General features: G+C 47.5%; 1 protein-coding gene across 1 annotated transcript in view; it reads left to right on the top strand.

The window, feature by feature from the left end:
- Window positions 1-15327, top strand: part of RFX7 (regulatory factor X7) — an 85600-nt gene that overhangs the window by 46764 nt on the left and 23509 nt on the right. The window contains exons 3-4 of the mRNA XM_055127228.1: window positions 8733-8815; window positions 11132-11254. Coding sequence (XP_054983203.1) covers window positions 8733-8815; window positions 11132-11254 — 206 coding nt within the window. The remainder of the gene's footprint in view (window positions 1-8732; window positions 8816-11131; window positions 11255-15327) is intronic.

The following is a 15327-nucleotide window of genomic DNA, read 5'->3' as shown; positions in this document are numbered from 1 at the left end:
AACTGAAAACAAAAAGAAAATGAACACTGAAAAAAAATGAAAAAAAAAAAGAAATGCTTTTGTCTTCAGAGATGCAGGTCACTAGGATCTTTGGGGTATAGACAGAGGAATATCAGAGATCCAGGAAGAAAAAAAAAAATCTGGTGCCGATTTGCTGTGCTTGTGGAAGAAGCTAAATACAAGCTCTCCCTCTTAAGCTGTCTTGGTTCCCACCTGTTCTTTTTTATTTTTGAAGCGATTTGAAACTTGGGCCCTGCCCAGTGGAGCTCAGGATTCCTTCCTGCTGGTGACCAGGGGCCCATCTATGGTGCTGGCCTTGTCCGGGGGCTGCTCGTAAGGCGAACACCTCGACCACTGGGCTCTCTCTTTGGCCCCTACTGCAGATTTTTTAGTTCTTCTATCATCATTGAGGAAGATGGCGTGATTGAAATGCTTTATTGTTTAGTTTTTTTTTTTATTAGGAACTAAGAGAAACTAATTGCCACTACGTTCCAAATCACGAGGTCCAGTAACTTTTTCTCCTTTGTAGTTATAAAGGATCACGTTCATTTTTAGTGTCCCCTAGAGAAACGGGAAGGATTAAAATGTCAGTCTCCCATTAGTACCAGCAAGTCAGTGTTCATTAAAATAACTATGTTCAAAGGACATAAGACTAAAAGTATGCTCTAATTTTTAAAATGAATTCTTGTAATGTTGTAGATTTTTTTTATCTTTCCTGTAACTAATTTCAAATTCATCAGAAAGAAAACTTTGATAAAGAAGGAGCTAAAATCTTCATCAGAGAGTGGAGAGAGAGAAAGGAATTCAAGAACTGCTTTTATCTCCCAGTACTTCTGCCTACACTTCTGTTGAGGGTGTAGCTTTTAATCTTAAATCCACTAAAAATCTAGTGAGGATTTTCTTTAAAAAGTGCCATTAGGAACAAGCCTTAATTTTCATGCTAGACAAAAGGTTAAGACAGTGATTTTCTTTCATTTAAAAAAATTTTTTAAGAATTATTAAATTTTATTTCATTTTTATAAAGTTGTTTGCAATAATTTATTGCACTCAATGTTCCAACACCAATTTCACCACCATTGCACCTTTCTGCCATCATTATTTAGAATTTTCCCAACCACCACTCAAGCCTGCCCCAATAGCAGGCCCAAAATAATTTATTTTGTGTTGCTTTTTGTGAATAATCTGCTAAAAATGATCCAAAAAATTTCCTTAGAAGAAAGTGTGTGAAGATTGTTTGTATCTCACCCTGGAGCCAGTAAGCCCTTGTGTAAGAGATTACTATCATGCTGTTACAGGTTGAGCAGTGTGTATTAATATAGGTGTTTTTTTCAATCAATCAAGATCAGTTGCTTTCAGCTCTACACCCCACCCAATGTGGTCTGCTACTCCTGGTATATCAGTGGTGTAGAGTACGAGATGTTGCTTCAGGGATTCCAAAATTTTAAATGGTCTGGTACAGCTGGAGTTAAACTTTAAACTAGATGGTGACTTTGGGGTCCAGAGGCGTCTCTGCTACTTGTTGATCTCTTTCGAGATTTATTTGTGAGTCTCTGGATCATGGCCATTAATGAGTTTGAATGGTGCCAGAGGCAGTTCCTGGGTGTGCTTGCCAGGCTCCCGAAGAACAGGGAGATGGGGAAGGCCACCCGTCCCCGACTCTGTGAGAGCCTGGAGATTTCGGTACACCGTGACTTTATTGTCTAAACTTTATCCTTCTTGCCTTCTTTTCTATTTTCTATTTCCAACAAGTAAGGTCATTTCAAACAGCATAGAAAAAAAATTACATCAGAATTAATGACTCAGGTCTCTTGGTTTATATACCTTCCTTCTGCTTAACTGAACCCTGGTACCTGTTGTTTATTTTACTCTCGAGTCTTTTGCCTCTGTCAACATTTCATGCAGACCTTAGCTGTTCTGGCACTCTGTAGCCATGGCTCTTACAACCAGGTTATTTATGATTTTAATTTCAGAGATTCAGTTTCCCTTTTTTTTTTAAATTAAGCCTAAAGAAATCAGTATTTTTAGAATACATTCATAAAAATAAACATCATTTGGAATAATTAATATTCTTGACAGTCTCTTTTTCTTCTTTCATAATGTAATCTGTTACCCAGTTTATCCAGAACACTACCCCCCCTCTTTTTTTTTTTCTTTTTTGTTGTAACTTATTTAGAAAGATGTCAGGGGAGAGAAAGGGAGAAGCGTGTGTTCGGGAGAGAAAAACGGGCTTCTCCAGAGTGGAAGTAAGCAAGCGATAGAAACAGACGAGCAGGCAAGATCCGTGTTCAAGGGAGAACACGGGCCTGGAGAGCGAGAACGTTCCTGACGGTGGGAATTTCCTCCCGAGGAGCGGCAAAGTCCCGCGGGGCTTCTAGATGTCAGCCTGCCTCGGGAATGTGGTTTCGTTTCTGTTTGACTGACTTTTGAGGAGGGCTGTTTGTTTTCGGTTGGCCGTGAATTCTTTGTGCCACTCAGCAGAGTTAGTAAAATGAGAAACAAATTTGAGGCTTTGTTGAAGTTTGCTTGTCAGCCTTGTTTTCACTTTTCTAAGCTGTTGCTTAGAAAATGGTGTCTTAAGGATGAGCTCAGAACACATGCCTTGTCTTAGAAAATTAGATACTTTTCGTTGCCTGGCTCACTCAGTCTGTTTATGGATTAAAATTGCTTCACAGGAATACAAGAATAGTACTCAAAATTATTTGCTCTCATAACTTGATTTATAGAAATCAAGTTTGTAGAAATTTATAGAAATCAAATTTATAGAAACTAAGAATTGGGAAACCGTTTTTTCTGATTAGCTCTCATTCATTCCCACTTACACCTTGACAGGGTTGCCCTAACAAATCGGGGGTAAAAAAAAACTGAAAATTAAGAATTCTAAGTGACAGTCTGTGGAAGGAAAGTTTTCACTGTTGCTGGGGTCTGAGAGAATGCAGACGCAGATGATGTGTATTGTTTCTGTAAAGTCGAAAAGGGTCTAAAGTTTCACTTTACCCCATTTGGTCTTCCTGTCAGGAATGTTGGTGAAGAAAAAGATCATCTAGTAACTGTATTCCTAAATTTGGTTTCCTTGAGAGAAAAGAATTATTTTTCTCACCTTTTGTGAACTGTTTTGTGTTAAATAATACTTTTATATAAAAAAGTGTCTGATAAAGTTCAGGAAGGACCAGTGAAACCCCATGCATTTTGCTGCAGGACCCGCTCAAGGCTAAATTCTTGCCTCTTTTTCCTAAGTTCCAGCTCAAAGAGGGAGGTTCTTAAATGCTGAAAGTGAAAGTAGCACTTTTTAACATGCAGTGAACAATAGTCCCATAACAAGGTCTGAAAAACAGAAGGAAATCAGTAAATTATACCAGGACAAGTTCCACAAGTACCACTTTCTTTCATTCATAAATCCAAACATGTTTATTTACACAGCCAATTGATAGGAACATGGAACAGAAAGTTTGCTCTTTTTATCATTTAATTGCTATTTATTTTAATAAACATGAAGTATTTCAAAGTGCTATAAGATGCAGCACTAAATATATACATTTTGAAGAAATTAAACACAGAACTTTGCATTTAGCCAGTTCTATGCACCAAACAAAAATTTCTTAGTTCAAAAAGTGATAAAGTAATATCTACTCAAAACTTTCACAACTCATTTTCATACGAAAATTTAAGTATCAAATTTAGTTATGTGTCAGCATCATACTAAAGCACACAGGCAGTGTAAGAATCAGTACAGTACCTAACAGAGATTAACAGTATATTTGTATACAAAACATGCACCTCAAACATTGAGGTCTTACAGTACTTAGGCATGAGCTTCCAGTCTAAAACTGGCCGCAAAAGCCGCCTCTCCTCTCCTTCCCCAGAACGTAGGCAAAAGGCGGGTGTGACAACGGATTTACAGAAATATTCCCCAGGCGGGTGTATCAAATGGCGGCTTGGCTTCTGCTGGAACTTAAGCACCTTTTTATTTATTTATTTTTTCAGTTTTTTTTTTATTAGTGAATCACCATGAGTTACAGACTTATGAACTTTCATGTTTGCATTTTATTTAAGCACCTTTTTCAAAAAGCAGAAATGACTCTTGTTTGCAAACTTAGAACAAGCGCGGTGACTTCAGCCGCCCCGGAGGCTTCCCAAGTGTCACGGACTGGAGGTGACGCGGTGTTGAGGGGACTGCAAGGGCCCCGGCCCGCGCCCCATCCCAGCAGCCCACTCTCCGGAGACCTCGGCAGCACCCCTCCTAGAACATCCTGCTCCCCTCCCGGCTCCAGACGCCAGCCAGGGCGGGGCGTGGGGGCGGGAGGGTCAGAGCACCCATGGGAGAGTAAACCGGCATTCTTAATGTCGACACAATTGCTTGTTTTTAAAAACAAAATCAAAACGTGCACTGTGGCAGCGACTGCCCGGTGTTGGCGGGGAAAACCGTTTAGCAAGTCCGCGCGCGTGCCCGTCTCTCCCGCCGCTCCTCCTTCTCGGGCGAAAGCTGGCGCTCCGCGGGGCGTGCGCGCACTCGCGCTCGAGTGCTCGTGCGCGGGGGGCGTGCGCGTGCTCGTGCTCGGCGGCCTTTTCCAGAACGACCCCCCTGGCGGCCTTCTCCTCCTTAGCTGGCTCTGCCGCGTGGTCCCGGGCGAGAGGAAGCCGGGGCGCGCGTCGTTGCGCCGCTGTCCCTGCAGGATGAATGCGGTGGATGCAGCGGCGCTCGCTGTCCGAGTTCCGAGTCCGAGTGTCGAGCTCCGAGTTCCGAGCTCGCTCCGACTCGGAGTTGCGGGGGGCTCAGGCTTCTTGGCCCTGGGGGGCAGGACGCTCTTGGGGGGTGGCGGCGCCTCGCTCTCCGCGTAGGGCGACGGGGCTGCGTGCTTGTGCCGCTGGCGGCTGGGCACCGGGCGTTGGAGGATCAGCTCCCCGGGCTGGGCCGTGCCGCGCGCGCCCGGGGCGCACCGCGAGGGTGCAGGTGGTCCCCGACTTGTCCCGGGAGGAGCGGCGCTTCTCCACGGCCCCCGCACCGGTTTCTTCCTCTCCGTCTTCCTCTCCATCGTCGTCGCTCAGGGTGTCCTCTCCCGAGGTGCTCGGGGCCTTGTCGTCGCTGCTGCTGCAGCTGCTGCTGCTGGCCGGGCGGCCGCCTGCACACACCGGGGCGACCGCCAGGGCCCCACGGCCAGGGGTCGCGGACCCTGGCCCCCAGACGGCCGCGGCCGCGGCAGCGCCCGGGCGCAGCAGCGGCAGCGGCGGCAGAGGCGGCGGCGGCGGCGGCGGCGGCGGCGGCCGCTGGGGAGGTGGCAGGCAGCGGCGAGCCCGCGCCGGGTCACCGGGAACGCGAAGACCAGGGCGGGATTTACGCACTCGGCGGCCGGGTGCGCCAGCTGGCGGGCAGGCGGCTCAGACCGCTGTGCCGTGCTCGTGCCCGTGCCCGTCCCCGTCCCCGTGCGCGGGCTCGCGGCAGGGGCGGCGGCGTGGTCCGTGCTCGCAGGCTCACAGCAGGGGCAGTAGCCGGGTCCGTGCTCGCAGACTCGCAGCAGGAGCAGCAGCCGGGTCCGTGCTCGCAGACTCGCAGTAGGGGTGGCGGTGGCGTCAGTGCCCGCGGGCTCGCAGCAGGGGCGGCGGCGTGGTCCGTGCTCGCAGGCTCGCAGCAGGGGCAGTAGCTGGGTCCGTGCTCGCAGACTCGCAGCAGGGGCAGCAGCCGGGTCCGTGCTCGCAGACTCGCTGTAGGGGTGGCGGTGGCGTCAGTGCCCGCGGGCTCGCAGCAGGGGCGGCGGCGTGGTCCGTGCCCGCGGGCTCGCAGCAGGAGCGGCAGCCAGACCCGTGCTCGCGGGCTCGCAGCAGGGGCAGCGGCCGGACCTGCGCCCGCGGGCTCGCAGCAGGGGCGGCAGCCAGACCCGTGCTCGCGGGCTCGCAGCAGGGGCAGCGGCCGGACCTGCGCCCGCGGGCTCGCAGCAGGGGCAGCGGCGGGACCCGTGCCCGTGGGCTCGCAGCAGGGGCAGCAGCCGGACCCGCGCCCGCGGGTTCGCAGCAGGGGCAGCAGCCGGGTCCGTGCCTGCGGGCTCGCAGCAGGGGCAGCGGCGTGGTCCGTGCCCGCGGGCTCGCAGCAGGGGCGGCGGTGTGGTCCGTGTCCGCGGGCTCGCAGGAGGGGCAGCAGCGGGACCCGTGCCCGCGGGCTCGCAGCAGGGGCCGCGGCGTGGTCCGTGCCCGCGGGCTCGCAGCAGGGGCAGCGGCGTGGTCCGTGTCCGCGGGCTCGCAGGAGGGGCGGCGGCGTGGTCCGTGCCCGCGCTGCAGCCTTTCGCCGACGGCGCGCTCCCGCTTCCCGCGCGCCGCCGAGCCACCGCTCGCATGCAGCCCTGCAGGGTTGTGGCGAGGCCGCCCGCGTCCGCCCGGGCTCGGGCAGGAGCGGCGTCTCCGAGGCCCCGCTGCGCTGCTCCGGGCCGGGCTCCGGGAAGGCACGGCCGGCCGACTGCGCGGGCGGTGGGCAGCAGCTCGGACTTCTTCCAGATGCCTTTTCCGGGGGTGGGGGCTCGGCCGAGTCGGCGCCGCCGAAGTCGAAATTCCCCTCGTCCGGGTAGAAAGAAGCAGGGCTGCAGCGAGGCGAACTCGAGGTCCGGGTTCTTGCAGATCCTGCTCCGCCTGGTGGACGCCGCGCAGCTCGCTCCGGCCGGCGTTTTCTTTCCGCTCGGGGTGCTTTTTGTTTTATTTAATTTTTTTTTCCCGTTCACGGGGCGCTTTCTTCCCGTGGGGGGTTTGAGGAGGGCGCGGTCGGGGGGCGCGTCACGCGCAGACGCTCTGGCCAGCTGCGGCGCTCTGGAGCTCCGGAGGCGCTTCTGCACGAGGGTCTCCGGGTGGCCTGCGGAGGAGAATGGGGGGTCCCGCGGGGGGCTGCCGTCCGTGCGCGCTCGCGCCTGGCCAGCGCTCGTTCCCAGGAGCCCCCAGCACCCACCCAGTGCGTCCAGACAGATGACTGTCACCCCAGAAAGTTTGCTCTTCACGTTAAATCCTGACCGCATGTATCCGTTGATCTCTAACTTGCTACATAGTATTCTTGCCTTGCTGATCTGAAGGTTAAAATGTTTCCTGCGCCTCTGATCTCTGCTTTTTGAAGGCCATGGTTGGCCGTACATCGAAAATCAGAAGTCTTCACATTCAGCTCAACCTTCTGGGCTAAATTGACTGCGCAGTTTGAGAATTCTCTCTTGTGAATCTCATCTGTGCTGTGTTCTTTAGTACGTGTAAAATTTGAAAGTTAAACGGAATCCAAGACTGCTTTAGTTTGAAGTTTTTTATTTGTAATAATCAAAAATGTTATTTTTAGATTACATTTTCTCAGACTCTGACCATACTGATGTTGGAGATTTTATTTCTTTGGTGATATCTTTAGCTTTGGATATAATATGATAGGCATTATTTGGATCACACGGATGCCATTCATAATATTTAGCTGACACGTATTTTATGAATCATATTCAAGTCAAAGTTGATCTGCCTTAGAGATAGGTCTTAGGAAAGAATTCGGAGGCAAAGAAACGGGTTATTAGAAACTTGATTCCTTAGTTGTTGCTCTGTTATTTTTCTGTGTATTTCCAGTCTTTCTTTGGGTTGTAATACACAACTATAAGGTCATAGTTAAATAAAATCACTTGTTGGACATAGCAGGAAAATAAGGTTAATAAGCAGATAAATGAGCCATGAATTATTATTTATCATTGAAAGAAAAACAGTTTGTAAAGGGCTTGACCAATGGGGTGGCAATGAAAATTTAAAAACTGAAAGAATATTGGGGGGGGGAAGAGTTAAGAGTGTCATATAAAGAATTAAAGTGGATTGTGCCAAATGAAGAGAATTGGGCAAACTCCCAAGATTGGACACCGTGGAAATAGGGAAAAGGTGTTAAGGGAAAGGAACTGTGTTATATCTTGTTCGTGATGAGTTATACAGGATGTTGGTGGTAAATCTATCCTATAATACAATCAAAAATGAGAGCTCATTGGAAAATACTCCACAGACAGTGGAATGAAAAAAAATGTGAATTTGTTTGCATGTGATTAATAGATGAAATCATGCCATGGAAGAATTCTAAGGTTAAACCAGCTTTGTGGATGAACGAGAGTAAGAACGAGAGTAAGAATGGGCAAGGTTACATCACTTTAAGCTTCTCTTTTTCCCTAGTTAAACCTGTTTTTGAGCTCTGTGTGTTTAGTGAGAATGAGCCCTGCTGTCAGGAGCCCCTGGAACCTACCCAGTTTCCGACTACAGTGGGCTCTTACGTGAAATTTTACCAGGCATGTGTCCCCTTCCTTTTGTTGTTGCAGTGGCCAGGGATCACACACAGTTGGCTGTGGCCTTGGTGATCACAGACAGTGGTGGTGGGACTCAGCATCCTCGTGCCTGCAAGTCAGGCCTCTGCCACCAGGCCATCTCCCCCCTCTCCCCCCAAACTTGACTGTGGATATCTTTTATTGTAATTGGGTTTTTGGCACATGCCAAAGCTATTCTGTGCCAGACTCAGCTGGGAAAGAGCTGTCCAGACCTCTCTGCAGCAGTGGGCGCTCTGCTCAGCGAAACGCTGGAGGTGCAGAACAGTGGGGACATGAGACTCTTTACTCCCCGTCCCATAGCGAGCCCCCTTCCTTCTTGAAGTGGGAAGGAAAATGAGAAACTGTTAGCACTGCTCTTTGATTTTGTTGGGAGAAACAAGTGAAGTGTTCTTGAAATGATTGTTTGTTTGTTTGTTCTCAATTCTTTATAACCAGCAAGAAGTTGAGAAGTTTACAGACCTAGAGAAACTCTACCTCTACCTTCAGCTGCCTTCTGGTCTCAGCAACGGAGAGAAAAGGTATCTGTGCGTCAGCCTGCCCTGGGGGCTGCTGAGCCAGCCTCCCCGGCTTGGGGGTGTGGCGCATGTGTCGTGGCCGTGACTGTTGTACAGCACCCCCAAAATCACCAATGGAAAACAGTTGATCTTTTTAACCTCTGATTATATTTGATTGTTTATCCACAGTTTTTGCTAATTTATCACTGTATCACTGTCATCCCATTGTTCATCGATTTACTCGAGCGGGTGCCATTAACGTCTCCATTCATTCTAGCCCTGAGATTTTAGCAGCCTCTCCTTACTTGTCTTTCCCAATGATTGGAGGCTCTTTCAGGGTCAGGGGAATGAGACCTGTTATTGTTACTGTTTTTGGCATATCAAATACGCCACGGGGAGCTTGCCATGCTGGCGGGATACTCTCGGTATCTTGCTAGGCTCTCCGAGAGGCATATATACACATATATATGTATGTATATATGTATATGTACATACACATGTATATATATACATATATATATATATATTTCCCTCTGATTTGTTGCGTACTGTCTGAATCCCATCAAATATGGTGTGGTAGTTACGGAAAATGGGTAGAGAGTGTCTTATGATGTGTCAGGCGGCCACACAGTCAAGCAATATATTCGCTCATGCTTGAGGCTTGGCCTGAGCATGTTAATTTATATTCTGAGGTATATGCAATTTGGATGGTGTTTTATAAACAAGTTGATACACGTATGCAGTATGAAGGATTATGAAAACTGAACAGAAAGGTAGGTATCGTGAGCATTGACGTGCAAGAGGGCTTTTTATTGAGGTCTGGTCAGGTGACTAGATCGTAGGATATAAAACAAGAAGAAAAGTGAAATTGCCGAGGAAGTAGGGAGTGTGACCACTCAGAGAGTTGGGGAATACTCAGTTCAGTCCTCACCCCACCTGGTCCCCAGGCATTGCTGAGCGCCATTGGGTGTGGCCCTCCCAAAAAGAAACAAAAGGAAAACTAAAATTGCCTCTAGAAAAATAAATTTGCAATAAAAAGTGTGTTAACTCTTATGAGGATATTATTGTATTACATTATTAAAAGTTTTTTCCCACTTCAGCATTGTATTACTTTAAATTTCTCTTCAAAAGGAAATGCAATGAAAACATAGTACTATTATTACTTTTCTCCCTGTTACAGTTGTTCTGATTTTTGTCTTGGTTTTCGGGCCACACCCCCCAAAGCTCTTGGTTGTGCGCTCAGGATTCACTCCTGGTGGTGCTTGGTGGAAACGTGGTGTTGGGGACCAGACCCCGGTCCCCTGCATGCAGTTAAACGCCCTACGTGCTGTGCTGTCTCTTTACCACTGGCTCAACTTTTATGGCAGTTTAATGATTTTACGTCCTAGAAAGTTTCTCAGTATCTTCTTTGGAATTAAATAAATTACAATTATAGTTGGACTGGAGCGATAGCACAGCGGGTAGGGTGTTTGCCTTGCATGCGGCCGACCCGGGTTTGATTCCTCCATCCCTCTCAGAGAGCCCGGCAAGCTACCGAGAGTATCCCGCCCGCACGGCAGAGCGTGGCAAGCTCCCCGTGGCGTATTTGATATGCCAAAAACAGTCACAAGTCTCACAGTGGAGACAGTATTGGTACCCGCTTGAGCAAATCGATGAACAACGGGACAACAGTGCTACAGTTACAGTTGACAGTGATAAATTTTAGAAGCAGATGGGAGTTTTCCTCATGTTACACTGGGTGTCCTCTTCATGGAATAAGTTCAGAAGAGGTACTGCCTACCTCATATGAACTTACTGAAGCATGCCATGTTGGTTGGAGACCTTGGCATGAAAGTGAATAGTTTCAGAGAAGTCAGCAGTGGGCATTTTGTCCTTTAAGGGATCAGCCTTGTATGAATTTTATTCCCGAGTGTAGAATAATATTTTAAGGTAATTATTTGAGAATGCAAAAAGCAAAAGGAAAAACCCATTTTTTTTTCACCAGTTTTTGTTTCAAAAGCTTGTTGATTTGGTAAGTTTAAACAAATGAATAGGCCAGTGAAGTTAGCAGATAAGCATGTGTAGGTAATTTTAGCCTTCCATGTGTTGTCAGTGTATCTCTGTCACTTTATAGAGACCAGGGGGAGGAGTGGACGAGGACAGGGGCCTTCGTCAGACACTAGCTCTAGAAAAATGTCCCAGGCACAGCTGGACAATGTGTAGGTAAATAATTGGACATCTGCCACACGTTAAGTGTGATTTGGTCCTCTAGAATCTTGTTACACAAAATGCATTAATGAAGCGTGAGAGGCCGTGAGTCACTGCTGAGCTCAGCTGAACCTGTGTTTGTCTCCTGCCTAGTGATCAGAATGCCATGTCATCGAGCCGGGCGCAGCAAATGCACGCCTTTTCCTGGATTCGGAACACGCTTGAGGAGCACCCAGAGACGTCACTGCCGAAGCAGGAAGTCTACGATGAGTATAAGTAAGTGTTGGGTGTGGCCATCAGCACACTGGCACCTAACAGAGCTCCTGGGAGTCTGACTTAGACATCTGAAAAACCTTCCATCTCTGAGCATCTTTGGTTACGTGTGTAATGAAAAACAGGCCTGCTAAACAAATGGATTTCCCTGCAGTTTCCCGGGTGACGGATATATTGGAGAACTAGGGGACAGCGGCGTGCGATTGCTAAGTCAATCCCGGAGACCTTTTTTTTTTCTACATGCACATTTATGGTTGGCTTTATTTGTTTATATTTTTAATTGAATCACCATGAGAAGAATTACAAAGCTTTCAGGTTTAAGTCGCAGTCATACAGTGATCGAACACCCATCTCATCCTTCACCAGTGCACATGTTTCACCACCAAGAACCCCAGTGTACCCCCATCTCACCCCTCCCCCTTCCTGCGTAGCTGATGATTTTCACTTTCTCTCTCTTTACTTCGATTACATTCAATATTTTGACAGAAAACTCACTATTATTATTTGGAATTTTTCCCCCAACAATCAGACCTGCTGAAAAGGCATCATTTGATAATTTGTTTTTCATTGCTGAGAATGAAGAGCATACGAGGTCGCTCGCTCGGCCACTGTTTTGAATTTCTGGTATTTTAGTAATTAAGTCCAAAGGCTGAGAGAGAAAAACCTTTCTCCTCCCGGGGAGGCATGGGGCCGTAGCTTAGTTCACAGTTTCGAGGCATTTGTGCAAGAAGCCACTGAATACCTGAGACTTCCTGAGGAGGACAGGAATGTGTGTCTCAGGGACACACATTTTCTCACTGATGGGCACTGAGAAGCAATAAATGAGTCTGTGTAAAGCAATAAATAAATTTGTACTGAAAGAAAAAGTCATATTTTACAGTTAGGCATTTTAAAAGCCCTTTTCTGTGAATCCAGACTGTCTGTGTTCCTTCCTCTTACCAACCAAAAAAATTCATAACATTTCTATAATGTTATGAATTGCCCAGAAACAAGGGCATACACACAGGAACCTCGGGCTATTTTGATTATGCAACTAATTTATTTAAATATGCTCAACAAGGGCTAGAGCGATAGCCTAGTGGCTATTGCCTTGTACACGGTCAACCTGGGTTCGATTCCTCTGTCCCTTTTGGAGAGCCCGGCAAGCTACCGAGAGTATCTCATCTGCATGGCAGAACCTGGCAAGCTCCCCGTGGCATATTCTATATGCCAAAAACAGTAACAACAAGTCTCACTGTAGAGATGTTACTGGTGCCCACTCGAGCAAATCAATGAGCAATGGATTGACAGTGACAGTGACACGTTCAACAAAAGTATGAGGCAGATGGGCCCTTTCTATATAGAAGTTCATAGATGCTGAATCTCATTTTGTGTAACGTTTTTATAATTGTTTTGTAAAAGGGAAATTAATCTTGTAGTGTAGATAAAGCCCATGTTTTCTTATTTCTGAAATTTAAACTATACTAACATGTGGAACCTCGGCATGAATGAAGTTATACTTAAAAAGTTTGGGGGGAAATGTCAGATTAAGTGTTATTAGAATCAGTACAAGATTGATGCAAAGGAACTCTGCTTATTAATGATACCTAGAAAGAAAATGTGCCTTGTTCAAAATGCTGAGCCTCTCACCTCATATTACATAATTAGAGCTGGAGAAAGTCTGGAGAATATGTTTGAAATGATGAAGGGAACAAAAATTAAAGTGAATAACTTTAAATCCAGGTATGTAAATTTCAGGGGCCTGAGATAGTACAGCAGGTAAGGCACTTGCCTTACATGCAGCTGACCCAGATTCAAACCCGCACACCCCAGATGGTTCCCCAATCTTCCCAGGAGTGATTCCTGAGCACAGAGCCAGGAGTAAGTCCTGAGTATCACTGGGAGTGCCCTCCCCCCGAAAAAAATAATGATAATAAGCAACAACAAAGTTGTCCATGCATTTCAGTTTCTCAACCTGTTGATTATCAACCAGGTACAGACTATGTTATAAATGAAAAGATAAAATTATTTATTCATAGCTAGACCAATACTGGATATTAAATCTTTTGTAAATTCTTAGTTATACTAGAGATAATACTTATAAAATCATGAAGAAGCCAATTTGGATTCACTGAATGTTTATAAGGCCCGGGGGTGGATGTCTCGCCGGGTGAGACTGTTGACAAGTGTGAGGTTGTGAGTCTGCTCCGCAGAGACGCCTGCATCTACCAAGCTGGTCGCAGCATCTCTGATGTCCGAAACCCCTGAGGCCTAACAGCCAGCGGGTTTCAGCTCACGGGCCTGACCCCTGAGGAGCACCATAGCGCAAACAGATGTGCAGATAGTGTGGTCTGGAGCACCTGAGTGAGCCCCGGGCGACCCCTGGGGAGCACTGCGGCCAGCCTGTGCTGAAGCTGTGCACGTAACTGAGCACGACCCTCAGTGAGCTCCCTGGGCCGGCTGCGTGAGAGCCCAGCCCGTGAGCTCCCTAGGCCGGCTGCGTGAGAGCCCAGCCCGTGAGCTCCCTGGGCCGGCTGCATGAGGGCCCAGCCCGTGAGCTCCCTGGGCCGGCTGCGTGAGAGCCCAGCCCGTGAGCTCCCTGGGCCGGCTGCGTGAGGGCCCAGCCCGTGAGCTCCCTGGGCCGGCTGCGTGAGGGCCCAGCCCGTGAGCTCCTGGAGCCAGGTGTGTGAGAGCCCAGCCCGTGAGCTCCCGGAGCCAGGTGTGTGAGGGCCCAGGCCGTGTGCATAGCACAGAGGGAGGCAGGGGTATTAACATCAGCAAGTTTGGAGTCACTTAGATGACTCCAGAACTGTTTGAAACAATCCGTACAGCAGAATAACTGGTTACAAAGTCCTTATACAGAAATCTCTTGCATTTCCGTTTACAGTCCAGTGAGGAGTTAAGAAAACAACCTCATTTGTAACTGCACTCAAAAGAATTAAGTGCTGAGGAATAAATGAGACAAATGAGGTAAAAAGATCTATACGGTTAAAACTAAAAGGCACTATTAGAAGACGAGGAGACATTTTGTATACATGGCTAGCGATCATTCATATAGTCAAAATACCTGTTTTAGCAAAAAAAAAAAATAGACTTAATGCAATCCCAATAAAATTCCAGCAGCAATTTTTTAAGAAAACAAAACAAAAATATAGCATCATAAAAGGACCTGAAGTAACTATCATAATCCTATAGAAGAAAGCAGATAAACGGAGACATCATGTTACTTCAAGTGACATGTAACTAAAACTATGACAAGGGAATAAAAATGATGCATGAGTCAGTGGAGCAGAAGTGAAAGCTCAGAAATAAACTCAGTTGGTTTTTTGTTTTGTTTGTTTTGTTTTTCATCAATACTTGTAACAGAGGATTCAGACCTGAGCTTAGCAGGGCAGGGAGGGAGTCTGGCGGCTGAGGAAGGCGGGGACACGGGTGGAGGATGTGGTGTCACAGAGTTACATGCATGAAACCCAACATTAACAGTATTGTAAACTCATAGTGCCCAAAATTAATTTTTTTAAGTAACATAGTTAAAATGTTGTAACAAAGGATCCAAGTCTATATGATGGGGAAAGAAGAGTGTCTTCAACAAATGGTTCTGGGAAAACTAAACCCATATGCAAAAATAAGGTGAGGGCAAAAGGGATGTATGGGGGTAAGGTCCTTGCCTCACTGTGGCCAGCCCCAGGTCTGTCCCTGGCCCTGCGTGTTGTTCTCCCAAGCGTTTCCTGGAGTGAACCCTGAGCACAGCGGGCCGACAGTCTATCCTCACCCCCTCAACATTATGTATACATGTAACAGACAAAATGTTCCGTGACCTCACCATTGGAGATGTCTCTGGGAACGAAACCCCAACAGCAAGGAAAAACAAAGTAGAGATATGTAACTGGGACTAGATTAAGTGACTGAGCTTTTCGTGCAAAAAGCAAAACATCAATGCAAAACAGAAAGAGAGCTTGCCTCTAAGTGAAGAAAGACACGTGCACATCATCCATCTGATAAGGGATTAATAACCACGGCATATGAAAACTTACAGAACTTAAAAGCAGACAGTCCAGTCAGAAAGGCAGCAGGATATTTGCATTGACACTTCTCCA

This window comes from Sorex araneus, chromosome 2 (assembly GCF_027595985.1).
Source record: "Sorex araneus isolate mSorAra2 chromosome 2, mSorAra2.pri, whole genome shotgun sequence".
Lineage (NCBI taxonomy): Eukaryota > Metazoa > Chordata > Mammalia > Eulipotyphla > Soricidae > Sorex > Sorex araneus.
The sequence above is the reverse complement of the archived record's forward strand: the minus strand, read 5'-3'. Positions and strand labels throughout refer to the sequence as shown.